At 32.9% G+C, this 16450-nt stretch overlaps 1 protein-coding gene across 6 annotated transcripts in view; it reads right to left on the bottom strand.

Moving 5' to 3' along the window:
* LOC143348577 (endoplasmic reticulum aminopeptidase 1) overlaps positions 1-16450 on the bottom strand; it is a 44247-nt gene that overhangs the window by 8601 nt on the left and 19196 nt on the right. For 3 of the 6 annotated variants that reach the window (XM_076778976.1, XM_076778998.1, XM_076779008.1), the window contains 10 exons: positions 14773-14922; positions 14524-14609; positions 13445-13541; positions 13110-13192; positions 12825-13030; positions 12547-12727; positions 9531-9756; positions 7603-8165; positions 3129-3360; positions 2457-2862 (listed from right to left, as the gene is read on the bottom strand). In XM_076778976.1, coding sequence (XP_076635091.1) covers positions 2457-2862; positions 3129-3360; positions 7603-8165; positions 9531-9756; positions 12547-12727; positions 12825-13030; positions 13110-13192; positions 13445-13541; positions 14524-14609; positions 14773-14922 — 2230 coding nt within the window. Of the gene's footprint in view, positions 1-2456; positions 2863-3128; positions 3361-7602; positions 8166-9530; positions 9757-12546; positions 12728-12824; positions 13031-13109; positions 13193-13444; positions 13542-14523; positions 14610-14772; positions 14940-16450 lie in introns of all 6 variants that reach the window. The other 3 variants (XM_076778987.1, XM_076779025.1, XM_076779016.1) reach the window with 3 other exon arrangements.

The following is a 16450-nucleotide window of genomic DNA, read 5'->3' as shown; positions in this document are numbered from 1 at the left end:
AGATTGAAAATTGTTATAATATCAATTTCGGTTCTCAAAACAGTTACGAAGCACTGAAATAGTGTTATAATTGTTATTGGATTACGGTTCTAATATCATACAAATAGATAGATAAAGTTCCAATACCGGTTCCATTTTGATTCCACTTCAGTATTATGTCGGTTACGATTTGAATTACGTTTATTGAATTAGAGTTTGTAATCGCATATTTTAGTTTTTTTTCTATTGTATAACTGCCCTAAAGTTTTTGAAACTCCGTCCCAATCACTCGATATTAATGTAAAGGAGCACTTGTAGGATGATTTAGAGAGAAAAATAAGATTACATAAAATTACATAAAGAAAAAATCTCTCAGGAAAGCTGTAGAAGAAGAATAGTAAAAGATAACGCCATAAAGTGAAAATTTAGTTAAATTCATGCCTTAACGATTACAATATGTTGAAAATGCACGTAGATACTCTATAAAATATTAACATAAGCTGTATATATTCAATATGGATGAAAATAAGCACCGTACTGAGAGTTTTGTGCTACTTTTGTAATATATTAAACAAAGAAACTGGATTTTATGTCTATATACAGGGTGTTCGGCCACCCCTGGGAAAAATTGTAATGGGAGATTCTAGAGGCCAAAATAAGATGAAAATCAAGAATACCAATTTGTTGGTGGAGGCTTCGTTAAAAAGTTATTAACGTTTAAAGTTCCGCCCGTACTGAATTTTTTTCTTGAAAAAGCGTAGGATTTCGGGAGTATGTTTATTCACCAAAAATGATTGTCATTGACCCCTGCAACCGAAAATAATTTTTCCAGAGTGATTTGAAACTTTTCAATTTCGTCGAAAAATTTAGGCACCTACCCCCTGTCGATTTTTCTTAAAAATTCCTTTTTTAGTTTTAGTAATTTTGTTTGACGCCCTACGGAGAAGTTGTCTAATACTTTCTTGTAGGTACCCATGAGCTCTACTTTAGAAAAAAGTTTCATTGAAATGTATTCACAATTGTAGGAGTTATGGCTGTTTGAAAATTGGACCATTTTTATGGGGTTTTTCTCATTTTGCGGGGTCAAGGACCAACTTTTCGAACATTTTTGCGATTTGTACATATTCCCCACCAAAATACGCGTAGTTTGCTTTTTTAAACATTAAAATCGTCCAATCCGTTCAGAAGTTATGATAGTTTAAAGATTCGCATGAAATTTCGAGGGTGCATTTCTGGCCTCACACTAGATTTTCGATCAGGAATTTTTTTCTCGGAAATGCGTAGGATTTCGTGGGTATGTGTAATGACCAAAAATTATTGTAATCGACTTCTGTAACCGAAAATAATTTTTTTAAAACGATTTGAACAATTTTTTTTGCGCCGAAAAATTTTAGCGCCTACCCTAATTTTTTTCTCGAAACTAGGTAGGAATTCGAGGGTATGTGTATTCACCAAAAATGGTTGTAATTAACTCCCGCAACTAAAAATAATTTTTTTAGAATGATTTGAAATTTTTTAATTTAATTTTGTTAATTTAACGAAGCCTCAGTCAAGAAATTGATATTCTTGATTTTCGTTTTGTTTTGGCCTCTAGAATTTCCGAGTAAAATTTTTCCCAGGGGTGTCCGAACACCCTGTACATGTTTTAGTCATTTACTCCACTCGATTTACAAATGAAAATCGGTCGAATCGTTCGGTGTACAAATGTAAACGACAGTCATTGCATGTAACAGATATTTTTAAAATAAAAATATAAAATCAAAATACATGTAATTAATATGTAAAATTTTCGTGTATTTAGAAATGGATATTATTATAACCTTCTAAATTCTATTATATGTAGAATTAAAGTAGCTCAGATATAAAAATGAATACTAGTACAAATAGAATCAATACTACAATAGAACTATAACCGAAATCGATATAACATGAGAACCATTTTTCCAATAACAGTTATAACATTATTTCGGTTTTTAATAACTGTTTCAATGAAAGCTGATATACAGGGTGTTTCATAATTCGTATTACAACCAGCGAGGGGGTGATTCCTCCTGAAAGAATAAGTCGAAAGAAAAAATAAAATTTCTTCATTTTTAAGAAAATCGAGTTTGAAAATATATAAGCACGTCCGTAATAGTGTTCGAGTACCATAAGTAGAAACAGTGAGTAATGGACAGACGCGCCAAGTCAAATCGTATTCGATCCAACGTGTATACGACAAATTTTCAAATACCATTATCTCGAAAAGAAAGCGTTATAAGAAAAATTTTTATTCTTCATTTTCAATTTATTTTGCCATTAAAAATCACTCCCTCGCTGTTATGCTACGAACGACGGAATAACCTGTACAACAGATATTTTTAGAACTTTTTTTAATCCCTGATCGTAACGATTTTACGAAATGTCCGTACAATGAATTTACACCAATGACATTTAAGATAATACTGTTAAGTATGTTTGCAGTTATTGGTACTCACTTTTTTAAATGAGATCCTTCGTCCGTCCAACCGACGTATTTCGTAACCGGTGTTAACAATCGTTTTAAGAACGTGATGTATCTTTTATATCCGGGACTTTCGCTTAATCTTCCTTTCCAGGAGTGTAAATATCCAAGAGCCGTGGCCCACGGCACATAATCCCTTTCATTCAGGAGATAAAGCGACAACTCGAGAGGTATAGTGGCGTTTAGCTCGCCCGCCTCGCAAAGCGTAAACGCGTCGTCGATAAGATTAGCACGATCCGCTGGACTGAATTTGGTGTGATCGTTTAATAAAGTAGCAAGGATCGACGACCACATTTCCTCCGGATAAGTTACGCGATAAAATCCACTCTGATTCACGTTACATTTTATGTATTCGACATCATTAGGTACCTCGAATGTTACTAAAAATATGCAACACTTGTACCACACAAAGCTTAATAGAATCGATTATCAGCCAATAAATTCATTGGCTCTTCTAACAAATATATGTTCAATCCACCAATTTACAAACAATTATTATTTAATTAGAAGTTTGTACAATTCTTAATTATTTCTAAACGTTGACGAAGAGTTAGGAAATTATTGGCTGATAGTTAATTTGAAAATACAGTATAGTATTCGTTTAACGTTTGAAAAAGGATTTCACTGTAAATGTTCTATATGTTACCATCGGTTAAATTCATCCACACGTTGTGAAGCTTGCGCGGTTCTTTGTCTGTATAGTAGCTCAACGGGACGTACCACTTGTAGTCAAAGGGTGATTTTGGTTGTAATAATTCTGTATCATTTTCTTTTGGCGAATGTAAGAATCGTTTCTGTGATGCTGTGATAGTATTTCCATCACGCGTGATCGTGATGAGTGGAAAACCCATTTGTTGGGTCCACGTATCCATGATAGCCTGCCAACACATTCAGTCTCGTTAAAAACTAGCATTTACATATGGCATCCATCGACCAGAGAAATAATTTGAAAATTACATCATTGATTAAAAATGCACGAACTATCCGTTCGATATAATATTTTAATAATACTTTATTTCAGGATAATTTCTTTATTGCTAACAGCATAATTCTTTGAGTTAGTGTCCTTTTCCCAAAGGATGGAAATTGCTCCAAAACTTTTACGTTTAATTCTAATATTTACTTTTCCAATCTGAACGTAGATATACACTGTCCTTTATAAATATTAGGACATTTGGTCAAAACGTTGTTAATCTTTGGATTATTATAATTCGCGTGGTTACATTATGAACCTTCTATTTTCATATTTCTAAGTTGAATTTCCTTGGAGATTCTTTTACACTAACGAGAACTTTTGTAAGAGAGAGTTCAAATAATTCTGTACCCATTTAAAATTGCCATGGATTTGAAGATTAAGAAGATATCATTTTTCACTTTCACTTTATCTTGTAGCTTATATTTTTAACAGTAAGCCTACCACAACTGGTCAAATAACCATTTTTTAAATTTCGTTTAGAATTTCTAACATACAATGTTGTTTTAGTCATTTAGCTTCACGATTTTTCTTATAGTATACGTGCAATAAATTTTTCAATATGCACCTCTATTATTATTGTTTGTTTTCTGAGAAAAATATGTCGTCTGTCTTGCTTACCACGACCGGTCATTTAATCGGTTAAACGATTTATATTTTTTTTTTGTTGAAAGCCGGACAAAATTTGATATCAAATTCTGAGAAAAATTTTAATAGGATATTCTAGAGGCCAAAATAAGACGAACATCAAGGATACTAATTTGTTGATTCGGGCTTCGTTAAAAAGTTATTAAAAAATTAAATTAAAAAATTTCAAATCACTCTGGAAAAATTATTTTCGATTGCAGGGGTCAATTATAATCATTTTTGGTCAATAGACATACCCCTGAAATCCTACCAATTTTCGAGGAAAAAAGTTTCCAGCCATACAGTATATTTTCGGTAAAGAATTTTTTTTTCGAAAGTACGTAGGATTTTTGGGGTTCGTGTATTAACCAAAATTGGTTGTAATTGACCCCCGCAACTGAAAATAATTTTTCCAGAATGATTTGAAACTTTTTTTTTTCGCCGTAAAATTTAGACACCTACCCTCTGTTGATTTATCTTAAAAATTCGTTTTTGATTTTTAGTAATTTTGTTTGACGCTCTATAGAAAAGTTGTTTAATACTTTTTTGTAGGTACCTATGAGCTCTACTTCAGAAAAAAATTTCATTGAAATATATTCACTATTGTAGGAGTTATGGCAGTTTGAAAATTGGACCACTTTTATGGGGTTTTTCTCATTTTACGGTGTCAAGGAGCAACTTTTCCAATATTTCTAGAATTTCTATATATTCTTCACTAAAATACGCGTTGATTGCTTTTTGAAATATTAAAATCGTCCAATCCGTTCAGAAGTTATGACAATTTAAATATTCGCATGAAATTTCGAGGGTGTATTTCTGGCTTCACATTAGATTTTTAATCAGAAATTTTTTTCTCAAAAATACGTAGGATTTCGGGGGTATGTCTATTGACCAAAAATGATTGTAACTGACCCCTGTAACTAAACATAATTTTTTTAAAACGATTAGAAATTTTTTTTTTTCGTCGAAAAATTCTACACCTACTCGAATTTTTTTCTCGAAAGTGGGTAGGATTTCGGGGGTATATCTATTGACCAAAAATGATTGTAATTGACTCCCACAAACAAAAATAATTTTTCCAGAACAATTTTGAAATTTCTTAATTTAATTTTTTAATAACTTTTTAACGAAGCCTCAATCAACAAATTAGTATCCTTGCTTTTCGTCTTATCTTGGCCTCTAGAATCTCCCATTAAAATTTTCCCCAGGGGTGGCCAAACACCCTGTATGTATATAAAAGACGAAAGGGGAGAATTTTCAGTTTCCACTGTCATAGAACAGTCTAACAACGCGTATTAAAAATAGCTAAACTTTACATACACGCAGTTTCGAAACTACTCATGCTTTTTGCATAAATGAGTCACCGTTAGAAGCGGCGAAGCTTCTACTTTGAAACGGTTTTAGTTTATGTCGATCCGATTTTCCGTTTTCGAGATATCGTAATTTAAATGAAGGGTTAATTTTAAAAATTCCACTCTCCGTCTTACAAGAGTCTATCAACGCACATTAAAAATACTAAAACTTTAGATGCGTGTAGTTCCGAAACTACTAGAGTTTTATTAATTATTGAGCCATTGTTAGAAGCGGCAAAGCTTCCCCTTTGAAATAGTTTTTGGTTTTTGGCGATCCGACTTTCCGTTTTCGAGATATCGTAATTTATGTAAAGGGGTAAATTCGCAATTTTCACTGTGTCTCGCTCTCCGTCATAAAAATGCCTACTAACGTGGGTTAAAAATTCTAAAACTTTAGACGCGTGCAATTCCGAAACCACTAGTGTTTTATTAATAATTGAGCCATTGTTAGAAGCGGCAAAGCCTCCCCTTCAAAATGGCTTTTGGTTTTTGTCGATCCGACTTCCCGTTTTCGAGATATCGTAATTTATGTAAATAGGTAATTTTTAAAAAATTCTCTTATGGGACTTCCCGTGTTAAAGTAGACTACTGACCCGTATTAAAATTACTAAAACTTTAATTACCTGCAGTTTCGAAATTATTAGCATTTTCTCCATGATCGAGCCACCGTTGGCAGCGGTAAACCTTCCTCTTTAAAATGGCTTTTGAATTTTGTCGATCCGACTTTCCGTTTTCGAGATATCGTAATTTATGTAAAAGGGTATTTTTCTTAATTTGACTGTCTCTCTCTCCGTCTGACGCGTCGCGTCGTACCTCCTTGTCGCGCGTGAGTCGAGACAGTCACGTGACCAGGAAGTCGTAGTATTTCCAAGAATTTACTACGCGCTGTTTACTATTGTCACGCGCGCGAGTTCATTGATCAATGAAACGTAAACAAACGCTTCGAACCCTTATATCTCCGAAACTAGCCACCGCATCGACTTGAAATTAAAATTGCTATATCTCCGGAACTAATAAAGCTATCGACTCTCACAAACACTCATTTTAAAGGGCATTTTATCCTCTACCTAACGATCATATCACCTACTATAATTTTTGTTATCTTCTATGTTTATTTTGACATTTATTTTGACGCTATATACCCAATGAAGTTTCAGCAATTTCTATTGATCGTACTGTGCGATAAAACTGGATCATAAATTGTTTATTTAATTGAAAATGAATTTAAATTTGTATACAGAGTGTTTGCATAATTACTATGTCATTTTTTTTGTAAATAATTATTTTCTCCGGAATTAACTACGGTATCGTCTTGAAAGGCAATTCGTTTTCAAGGGCGTTTTATCTTCTATCCGATGAAAATTAAAAAATTTTTTTGACATAAAAGAGAAGGATATCTTACGAACAAATATCAAAACACAACTTTCTATACATATAATGCAAAAATTAGAAGTACGTTGCTTCGTAAAAGAGAAAATGAATGACTGGTCATTTAACCGGTCTTGGTAGGAATGTATACATGAAGAATGTAGGTATACATGAAGTGTCGGTAGGTTTAGTGTTAAAATTACGCTGTTAAAAAGTTTATAATGATTTAGGAAAAACCAATGAATGAATCACTTAAAACTTGGTCTACACAAGAAATATATCTCTTCAAATGATATCTCAAAACTAAATTATTTTTCGAAATATTAAATTGGCGAATTTTTAGAAAATTGTGAATAAATTTACTTCAAAACGTTGCCATTTCGTCAATTTCTGAATTTTCAAATTTCTTCTAGTTCGTGCTATAAATACACTCGCGTAGTTTAATAATTCCTTTCGTTTTTCGTAAGTACTCTTCATGTTATCCGAATGAAAGTAAACTTTAAAGTGGTATAATTCTTGACGTATTAGATACAGGACCGAAGTACCACTTTCTTGTAGAAATTAAAAAACAGCATCGAATGGTGCAATCAAAATTATAGAATGCCATTTAAAGAAAGGATGCAATTAACATTTCTTTCTGGTCTCTAACTGTTTTAAACATATAGCTTTTCCCAAACTGAACAGGCATTGAAATGTATTCGAATAAATGATTTGTAAACAAAAAGTCTCGAAATTTTTTAACGCAGTTTCTACTACGGTAGCAAAAATCGCGTAACGTATACGTTTATGTTTATACGTACTTTTACATCGAAGGTGTGATTAGCATGCTTCGTAAAAACTGCCCAAAGATCGTTCGTGTCAGCGTTTCCATACGCGTGCGAATTCAGATAGTCGTTCAATCCACTTTTAAGAACGTCTTCGCAGAGAAAGCCTTCGAGCATATTTAGAATGGAAGCTCCTTTGCTGTAACTGATGTCGTCGAAAATGGCTTCTATTTCGTTAGGGTCTTTTACCGGCACACTTATAGGGTGGCTGCTGGTTAAAGCATCGAGAGAGAGGGCTGGTTGAGTTTTGTCTGAAATAAATTGATCCATCATGCTCCATTCGGGCGAGATGTAATTTACTCCTTTATATTCGAAGAAACTGGCTGCTCCCTCGTTCAACCATAGATCGTTCCACCACTTCATGGTAACGAGATTACCGAACCACTGATGGGCCAATTCGTGAGCCACAACTATTGCAACCCATTCTTGGTCAGTCGTTGATGCCACTTGCGGATCGTAAAGTATAGATGTTTCTCGGTACGTGATTAGACCCCAATTCTCCATTGCCCCGGCGGCAAAGTCAGGAATAGCTATTAAATCTATCGAAAAACAGTGAAATTCATTTATCAATGACGAATAAAATTACTCGTAAACTTAATGCATCAACGACTACAATCGTATACATAGGGGAAGTTAGTCTAGGCACTTAGTCCCGAACAGTATCGATATTTTTTAAACAAAACCTCCAATGAGATCATTAATCGCTGAATTGTATGTTCCTTTCCTTCTTCGTAGGTCGGAAAGTGAAAAAAATGGTACCTTTCTCAGTATATACAGGGTGTTAGGCCACCCTTGGGAAAAATTTTAATGGGAGATTCTGGAGACCAAAATAAGACGAAAATCAAGAATACCAATTTGTTGATTGAGGCTTTGTTGAAAAATTATTAACAAAATTATTGTTAAAAATTGTTGATTTTCCTTGCAACTGAAAATAATTTTTCCAGAATGATTTCAAACTTTTCAATTTTGCCGAAACATTTAGGCACCTACGCCCTGTCGATTTTTCTTAAACATTCGTTTTTCATTTCTGATAAATTTGATTGACGCTGTACGGAAATGTTGTTTAATACTTTTTTGTAAATATCCATGAGCTCTACTTCAGCACTAAATTTCAATTAAATCCATTGATTATTGTAGGAGTTATGGCCATTTGAAAATTGACACCACTTTTATGGGGTTTTTCTAACTTTACGGTGTTAAGGAATAACTTTTCCAATATTCTTAAAATTTCTACATATTCTCGACTAAAATACGCGTTGTTTGCATTTTTGAACATTAAAATCGTTCAATCCGTTCAGGAGTTATGACTTTTTAAACATACGCATGAAATTTCATTTATGTATTATATTGTATTTTCGGTCAAGAATTTTTTTCTCGAAAGTGCGTAGGATTTGAGGAGTAGGTCTATTCATAAAAAATGATTATAATGGACCCCTGTAACCGAAAATCATTTTTTCAGAACGATTTGAAACATGAAATTTCAGGGGAATCATTTATTCGTGATCAGATATATTTTCCGTAAGGAATTTTTTTCTCGAAAAAGGTTAGGATTTTGAGGGTATGTCTATTAACCAAAAATGATTGTAATTAACCCCCGCAGCCAAAAATATTTTTTCCAGAACGATTTGAAATTTTTTTTCGCCGAAAAATTTTCTTGTCAATATGGAACTTTAAACGTTAATAACTTTTTAACGGAGCCTCAATCTACAAATTGGTATTCTTGATTTTTGTTTTATTTTGACCTCTAGAATCTCTCATTCAAATTTTTCCCAAAATTAACCGAACACCCTATATAGAAACGAGCGAATACAATTTGGTTGCATACAAGCAGAGAACACAGTATTTGTCGTTTAATTGAAGAAATCAATTTATTGAAATTGCTGAGATTCGTTTATATTACATACCTTGCTTGGGTAATGGGTAACGGACTCCGAAAAAAGATTCGAAGTAATCCATTATACGAGCAGCAGTATTGACAGCATATTTCGCCTGTGGAAGCATCGCCTCCGCCGCGTAAACACTTACGGAAATGTTCCTCTTTGTCAACTCGGAGACTCGTTTAAAATCACACACCACGAAAGCCACCAAGTACGTCGACATTTCGAGAGATTCTTGGAAATCATCGCGGAGCTGGAAATTTTATTCATAATTTAAATATGTAACAATGTAGTTTGGTACATTATATACTGCTACGTTTTATGACTAGGTATTAACTAAGAGATCTCGATCTCAGATGTATTTTACTTCACGAGTACACGTGTAAATAATATTTATTTCTTTACTATTTACTGATTAAAATAGTATTTTACTCAGCTCTGATCGTGCTATTTTGAAAAAACCGATAAAATTTGGAAAGTAGATGTCAAGACGTTCAATACCTGTTCATAACGAAGAAATTATCGGCAAAGAGTGCGATTGGATAGAAATCGATCATTTTACGACCTTATGAATATGATAACAGATAGTTTTAATATCGATACAAATGAGATAATCCTCGGAACTTAGAGGATTTGAAAAAAAAAACAAAATTTTTAAGTTTCAAACACGAAGAACGTCAAAGTGGCGATTAGAAGTCTAAGACCTCGCCTAAAAGCCAAGAAATCCAAGTTTCAAAAGTTAAAAATCAAGATCATGCAGATATCTCTTTCCGGTGTTAAGTATGATATATGCAAACCATCAAATAAAAGTTAAACAGGATTGTTCAAATTGTTCACCATGTGATATTATAGATGAAGAAGATATCGATACATTGGCGATCGCTAATGCTTTACTAACATTTTCTGTAGAACTAGCAATTATAGTTACAACTATTCTAAAAGGCATATAATAAAACTGTATTTTTTTAAATTGTTTCGAATAGAAGATATTCTTACTTTGATGGAAGCAAAGTGAGATGACAAATTCAATAAAATTTTGTTATTCGATAAAAAATTGAAGTCACCATGACTATTTTTTAAATAGCACTATATATTTTTAATTTCATATTGCTATAGCTGATGGAAGAATAAATTCAGCGACCTACTATACAATGGCCTTTGGATGACCTTTATCTCAGAAATTCGTAGTAATTAAAAAAATAAGTTTCCTACTTATTAATGAAACGTAAACGTAACTCATAGTGTATGATACTTTCGAACTGGATATAAACAGTTAGAATGTAAAAACTTAATTTTTATTTGATCTTTTGATGATATAGTATACAGAGTGTACGGGCACCCCTGGGAAAAATTTTAATGGGAGATTCTAGAGGCCAAAATAAGACGAAAATCAAGAATATCAATTTGTTAATTGAGGCTTCGTTAAAAAGTTATTAAAACATCAGATTAAAAAATTTCAAACCACACTGAAAAAATTATTTTTGATTGGGAAGTCAATTACAATCATTTTTTGTGAATAGACATACCCTCGAAATCTTAACCAGTTTGGAGAAAAAAATTCATTACTGAAAATATGTCTGACCATAACTGTCTGTTACCCTGGCAATTGAAAAGTTTCAAATCATTCTGGAAAAATTATTTTCGGTTGCGGGGGTCGGTTATAATCATTTTTTATGAATAGATATACCCCCAAAATCTTAACCATTTTCGAGAAAAAAATTCCTTACCGAAAATATAATTTCAGGCCAGAAATGTCACTCCAAAATATCGTGCGTATCTTTAAAACGTCATAATTTCTGAACGGATTGAAGGATTTTAACGTTTAAAAAGGCAAACAACGCGTATTTTGATGTAGAATATGTAGAAATTCTAATAATACTGAAAAAGTTGCTCCTTGATCCCGTAAAATGAGAAAAACACCAAAAAAATGGTCAGATTTTCAAACAGTCATAACTCCTACAATAGTGAATATATTTCATTGAAACTTTTTTCTGAAGTAGAGCTCACGGATACTCACAAAAAAGTATTAAACAACTTTTCTGTAGGGCGTCAATGAAAATTATTAAAAATCAAAAACGAATTCTTGAGAAAAATCGACAAGGGGGTAGGTGTCTAAATTTTTCGACGAAAAAAAAAAATTTCAAATCGTCCTGAAAAAATTATTTTTGGCTACGACAATCAATTACAATCATTTTTGGTGAATAGATAGAGCCACGATATCCTACCCACTTTCTAGAAAAAAATTCGAGAAGGGGCGGAACTTTAAACATTTTAACTTTTTAACGAAACCTCCATCAACAAATTGGTATTCTTGATTTTCGTCTTATTTTGACCTCTAGAATCTCCCATTAAAATCTTTCCCAGGGGTGGCTGAACACCCTGTATGTACATACAAGTTATATAAGAATTTATATGTACATCTAATAATAGATCTCCCCAGTAGTCAAACTATTCTAGATTCATCCTATAACATTACCATTATTATAATAAATTGATATGTAGTGTAAATGGAAGATCGAATAAAAGATGTGCGTTCACTATTCTTTAAATAATTCGTAAATAGAAGTTAGTTTACGAAACAATCTGAAAGTATTCGTTATTCGTGAATAAAATTTACCCAGGTTTACCTACAGCCTTTTATCTGTAATTTTAACAGTCTATTGCTAGAAATTAAACGTAAACGACATTAAACATAAACATATTCAAACGTATGATTTTCAGCGCCATTATTTTAGCAAAATGATTTTATAATCCTTGGTAAATTAACAAAGTCATAAAAATCCACATAATTTCGTTATCTTAATTAAAATTTAAAAAAATGTGTTTTATTTTAGCATACGCATACTCCAATCTACTTGAATTACGTAAATCATGCCTTATATTTTTCAAATCAGAGTCAAATAATTATTCTTCTCTGTTGTTTCCTATCTCAATATACGTAAATAAATAGAAAGAAATCCTAATCGTAAAAAATACAAGCTATCGTTTAGAGTTTGTTGATCAGTGATTATCGAAGTTATAATTGCGTGTGTTTCGCACTCACAAGTCCCGTTCCCATGTAAAATCCTGCGTCTTCGGTATTCATTACAGGCATATTGCACAATGCAATGTGAAACCTATCTCTGAATATCGAGACTTTAAATTTGGCTTTGAAATGTGGCTCGTCGAAGCATGGAAACGCCGATCGCGCGTATGTCGGTTCAAAGTGGGTAGTAGCCAAATACCTACAGTTGAAAAACATCAGTTACGAATTTCTTCGAAAACGAAGCTACATCTTGTGATATTTTTACAAACAGAAAATTATTACAGTTTCAGAGTAACCTCTTTTCTCCTTCTGGGGTAACGTAGCTACTGAGATAGAATCCCTCGAGTTCGTTCCTGAGTTTCGAGATGAATCTTAGGTGTACTGAATAGTTCCCCCTTTTCCGAAATTTACTTTCCTCCAGTTCTAAATATAACTGCTGGTGTTTCGGATACTCCAGGAGTTTAGCGATTTTTAATCTATGGCCCTTACGGTCTTGAACCATCTGGAAACCGAATAACAAAATTTAAAATACATAGAAACGTCCTCGAACATGCATTCCCATAGTCTCAAGGCGTACTTACTTTTTCATTTATTGTCAAATTTTTACTATGGAAGACGATATAGTTGGTCTCTTTATCGACATAGAATTCGATCGTGACCTGTCCTAGAAAACGATAAACGAACATTAGTTATTCTGCGCGTGCATTTTTCTAGCATTTTAAAATTTTAATAAAATTTGGAAAAATAATTTCCCTTCTAGGTATTTCTATTCTTTACCTTCGAAATTACGTTTATCCACAAATTATGTTTAGCTCGTATGGAATTTGTCTTAATCTTTTCGTTGTATAAGGTCTCTATTTAAATATTCTAACGAATCGAATAGAAGCTGATAATAAAACGGCAATGTACTACTTACCTTTTACTTCTAAGGTGGTAAGATTTGGGTGAATAGTGATGTTGTACCTAGTAGGATGCGCAAATGTAGGTAGTCTTACGTTATTCCAGGGGAACACCTGCAATTCGATTCGATTTAATTATTCTTGCGCCATCAACGGTATAAAGTTTCACGAAATATACGTTCGATATCTTTAATACTGACAGCGTGCATATGATAACAGAACATGAATGGTCGCACTTAGGTTTGCACTATGGATTGTAGTCACGCCCTGCAATTGATTTCCCGCCGAGACGTTTCGTATCAACGTTTAGCTTTAGGCGAATACTTTCGAGCATTAACATAAAGAGTAATATTCCACGTATGTAATCGATTTGCATCTCCGTGTGTTTCGACTACTTCCATTTCTATTGTCATTCGATCGTAATAAATTTAAGTAAATAAACCGAATTTACTAGAATATGAAAAATTTCATTTCTCTATATAAAAATAGGAATAGTTTGATATTATCTTGCTTGATCGTTACTTGAATTTATAAGCTCATTTCGATGATATAAGGTGATCTATATCTTTCATATTATGTTATACGAGTACACAATACTTCCATTTTTATTGTCATTCGATCGTAATAAATTTAAGTAAATAAACCGAATTTACTAGAATATGAAAAGTTTTATCTTTCTATATAAAAATAGGAATCGTTTGATATTGTATTGTTTGATCGTTACTTGAATTTATAAGCTCATTTCGATGATATAAGGTGGTCTATATCTTTCATATCATGTTATACGAGTACACAATACTTCCATTTCTATTGTCATTCGATCGCAATAAATTTAAGTAAATAAACCGAATTTACTAGAATATGAAAAGTTTTATCTTTCTATATAAAAATAGGAATCGTTTGATCGTTACTTGAATTTATAAGCTCATTTCGATGATATAAGGTGGTCTATATCTTTCGTATTATGTTATACGAGTACACAATCTTTCCATTGCTCGTGTTTTAAATCCAAAGTACATATCACGAAGTACATGTTTTGCTCCAGTTCGGCATTACGATTATATATAACCAGGAAAACAAACATAAATGACCATACCTCTCCATTAGTCGCAAGAGGCACACTACTTTTTTCATCGTCCTCGATTTCTAGGTTGGCTGGCTTCTCTCCAGCGCAAGGGCAGTCTACAAAAATTAAACACGAGAGCATGTTAAAGAACAAAGGCTATTCGACGGAATATAATATATTTAAAAAATGTTTTTAATTATATCAGAATTAATATGCACAATTTGTTAAGTATTTACTTAAAGTTAATGTTATAATAACGTTATTATAATATAAAAATACTATTCTGTGGTCCCGCGAAGGCAATGATGAGTGATATGGTGAAAAGAATCGCAAAAACAACGGTGGCGATGCAGAGAGCCCTTTTCTGAGAACACATAACTCCATTGTGCTCATAAATATTACGTTTGTGCAATCCTGAGTTGTTATCTCCTAGAACAAACGGTCTCCTGGAGAATGATCAGTTTATATCAGGTGTACACATAATTTTCATTTAAATAACGTACGTGCTTTCAAACATTTACATTGCTAATTCTTTCGTCGTTAGATTAATAGATAAAAAAACATAACACGATCACGAGAATCGTTTAACGTCGGGGGAAACGTACGATGTACGATGCTAATAAAATTTTTCCACGTGAAAAATCTTACGTTCGCCGACATAAGAATCGCGTCAAGTTTAGCGTCCCCGGCTACAGACACTTGACACAGATTTTTTATTAGTTAGTGTCGGTTCATAGTGACGGTAACGCAGTTATCCCGGACGGTGTGAAATATTTATACACTTGTTATCGTCGAGTAAGAAATATGCAATAACAATCGATTCCGAACGAAGTAAATTTAAACTAATTTTTAATTCCAAGTTGTTCCTACGCATAATCGATAAACTATGGACAGAACGAGCTATTCAATTGTTTTCCCCAAGGTCATTATTTTAAAGATTTCAAGTTCATCGATAATTTTCTTGATTAACCCATTTGCACCACTAGCTTATGAAATGTAAAATATTAAGTTTGCAATAATTTTTTAAATATCTGGACCTAAATTTGATAAAAAGAAATTTGGTAACAAGAGCATATTTTTTTAGCAAACTGATTCTATAACCAGAATGTTAGAATTGCAGTGGTTTTGTTTAAAAAATATCGATGACCTTGAAGAAAATGCTTTTCTTTCATTATTTTTAATCTTGCAACGCTTTATTCTGTGACGGAGATATTTAGAAATTTTTATTATAATAATTCATATCGAACACAAGACGAGATGCTTAACCAAAACATTTCCGTTTCTCACAGCAATGTCAAAATATTTAGGATTTTTCTATAAGCGTTGTTCTACTTTAAGCAGATCTAGACAATGTTTGTATATTCCATACGATTCACTAATCAGTAAGATGACTTTCAAATGACCTTGTGACAATTTTTGTATATAAGACAATTCGAAGGTCACGTTGTTATGGTTCACTAAACCCAATATCAACTAAAACACTGTGCACAGAAATATGTATAATCCCGTTTAAAATCACATCGATGATTATCGAATCTTGAAAACTAAACAATTATTGTCAATTGTTGCGGATTGTTAACAGAAAAGAGGACTCGTCGGATCAGCATAGAACAACAGAAGTTCCGAGTAAACAAAAATGTGTATCAGAGGCCTACCCACGAGCAAATAAATCCAATTAATTTCGTGGTACGAAATCTAGTAAGAATTTAGCCATTTGCATAAAACCTTAAACACGTCGACGCGACACTTTCAATCGCGATTCGTTATGTTTTTACTGCGAAACGATAATGGGAGAAGAACGTGATTATGACCTACTTATCGTCGATAACGCAGTCCCAATAATTTAACGTAACAACAATGCATAAAGACGTACGCGTATGCGAGAATAAGCGGGTTAGCCTGCTTTAATTTGAAAGATCAAAAGCGTCTCTTTTATTGATCGCACGCACGTGCTTCT

Source organism: Colletes latitarsis, chromosome 2 (assembly GCF_051014445.1).
Source record: "Colletes latitarsis isolate SP2378_abdomen chromosome 2, iyColLati1, whole genome shotgun sequence".
NCBI lineage: Eukaryota > Metazoa > Arthropoda > Insecta > Hymenoptera > Colletidae > Colletes > Colletes latitarsis.
Note: the sequence above shows the minus strand (reverse complement) of the source record. Positions and strands in the feature narration are given on the sequence as shown.